This window comes from Nansenia antarctica (assembly GCF_963989245.1).
Source record: "Nansenia antarctica genome assembly, chromosome: 14".
Lineage (NCBI taxonomy): Eukaryota > Metazoa > Chordata > Actinopteri > Argentiniformes > Microstomatidae > Nansenia > Nansenia antarctica.
In genome coordinates, this window is record NC_137684.1 from 22,520,006 (window position 1) to 22,522,089 (window position 2,084).

Genomic DNA, 2,084 nt, shown 5'->3' on the forward strand with positions numbered 1-2,084 from the left:
GTGACAAGAGCTCCCTTCTCAAGTACATGTTCTCTGGATGCGGAGGGGTAGACCAGCCCCTGGTCCAGCCCCTGGTCTCCCCTCCTCTCAGCCAGAGCTCCCCACTCCCCCACAACAACAATTTCCAGGCCATGGAGGAGCTGGTGAAGAAGGTGACGGAGAAAGTGGCCAAAGTGGAGTGGAGGGTGAAGCAGTCGTCGTCTCCGAAGAGAGAGCCGCTGCATATGTCCCCCTGTAGCAGTGAGGCTGCGGAATCCACCAAAGCAGACTCGCCCCGAGGAGAGTGGAGAGCCGTAACCCCGGCCAACAGTGACAGAGGTAGCCATAGCGACAGGGTGTCTCCGTCGTCAGAGCCCCGGAGAGAACGGGAGACGTTGAAGTCCCCTGCCTCTGCATCGAGCTACAGCACTGCCATTATCACAGGCCACCCCCCTCCAGAGCAGCCCTTCCTCAACCCCATAAGTGCTCTTCAGTCGGTGATGAATGTCCACCTGGGGAAAGCAGCCAAGCCCACCCTGCCCATCCAGGACCCTCTTAGTCTGCTCTCTAGGCTGAGTCAGAGTATGGCCGAGAGGGCCGCTGTGGCTGCTCCCCCCACGCACACCAAAAAACCAGACTCCGCAGAGCGTAGTGGTTTCCCCCAGTCCAGCGATGACCAGCCCATGGACCTGACCAAAGGGAAGGGTGAAAGAGGGGGGTCTGTGGGGTCTGCTCCTCTGACTCCCTCATCAACAGCCTCTTCCGTCTCTCCCTCCTCCGTGGCGAACTCCACGAAGATAAACGTGGTCTCCCCCTTCACCTCCAGTAGCCCCCTGCATGAAAACGCCCTGTCGGATATCTCCGACATGCTTCGGAACCTGACGCAGACCCACCACGTCTCCAAGCCCCCCTCGCGGACCCGTATCCCAGAGAGGACAGAGGTGTTGGGCTCCACCTCCCCCGAGGAGGCGGAGGGCTCCCTGGGTCACAAGCGTAAGGGCCGCCAGTCCAACTGGAACCCCCAGCACCTGCTTCTCCTCCAGGCCCAGTTCGCCACCAGCCTCCGGCAGACGTCTGACGGGAAGTACGTCATCACGGACCTCAGCCCCCAGGAGAGGATGCACGTGTCTCGCTTCACGGGCCTCTCCATGACCACCATCAGCCACTGGCTGGCCAACGTCAAGTACCAGCTGAGGAGGAGCGGCAGAACCAAGTTCCTCAAGAACCTGGACTCGGGCCAGCCCGTGTTCTACTGCAGCGACTGCGCCTCGCAGATCCGGACGCCCGCGGCGTATATCTGTCACCTGGAGGTCCACCTGGGCTTCAGACTGAGGGACCTGGCCAAGATCTCCCCCAAACAGACGATGAGGGACTCTAATAAAGGCGTGTCTGAGAGACTGCCCCTGCTGGAGCCCTTCCTCTCCCCGCCCTCACAGGAGGAGGGGAGTAACGAGACTGTGTTCCGGTGCCAGCTCTGTGTCCGTAAGTTTGCCACTAAACACGCCATCAAGCTCCACCTTAGCAAGAGCCACGGGAAGTCACCAGAGGATCATCTGATGTACGTGTGTGAGGTGGAGAAACACTAGGGCGGCCCCGATCGTAGCATCGGAACGCTCTGGAATAAAAACCTGTAAGAAGAGGACTTTCAGTCAAAAGTCAAAAGTGTGAAAATGCACAAAGATGCCATTAACTACTGTTAAGTGTCAGCACAAGCTGTTTACATGCATCCACGGTCTATACACATTTCTGTTTTATCTCCATTTCAAAATATGTTTATTTCACATGCTAGGCTAATGTGTTTAAGATGCAATTTTAGGTTGTGAACATTCAGCTTTAAAGGGTTAGTGCACTCAAATGATGAAGTAACTTTGAATGTTGCTACCGTCATGTAGGTAATGTATTGGTAATGAAAGACTACCATAAAGACTTCTGGTGTGTCTGCTTAGCCATAGTCATCAACCGCTACTGTAGCATTATCTTCCTCCAAGGTGATGACACATTTAAGTAAATATTTGGTTGAACCATCCCTTTAAATAGAAAATATAGTAATTTGACATGTATTGCTTTCTATTATATTTATTTAGAGATTTTTTTGGGGAAGTTGT

At 54.5% G+C, this 2,084-nt stretch overlaps 1 protein-coding gene across 1 annotated transcript in view; it reads left to right on the forward strand.

Annotated features, from left to right (window-relative positions):
* Window positions 1-1,565, forward strand: part of tshz3a (teashirt zinc finger homeobox 3a) — a gene marked incomplete at both ends in the record, with an annotated part of 16,219 nt that extends 14,654 nt beyond the window's left edge. The window contains one exon of the mRNA XM_080544829.1: window positions 1-1,565. This exon is cut by the window's left edge and continues 1,818 nt beyond it. Within this exon, the coding sequence (XP_080400955.1) occupies window positions 1-1,565 (1,565 nt within the window).
* Window positions 1,566-2,084: the final 519 nt, after the last annotated feature.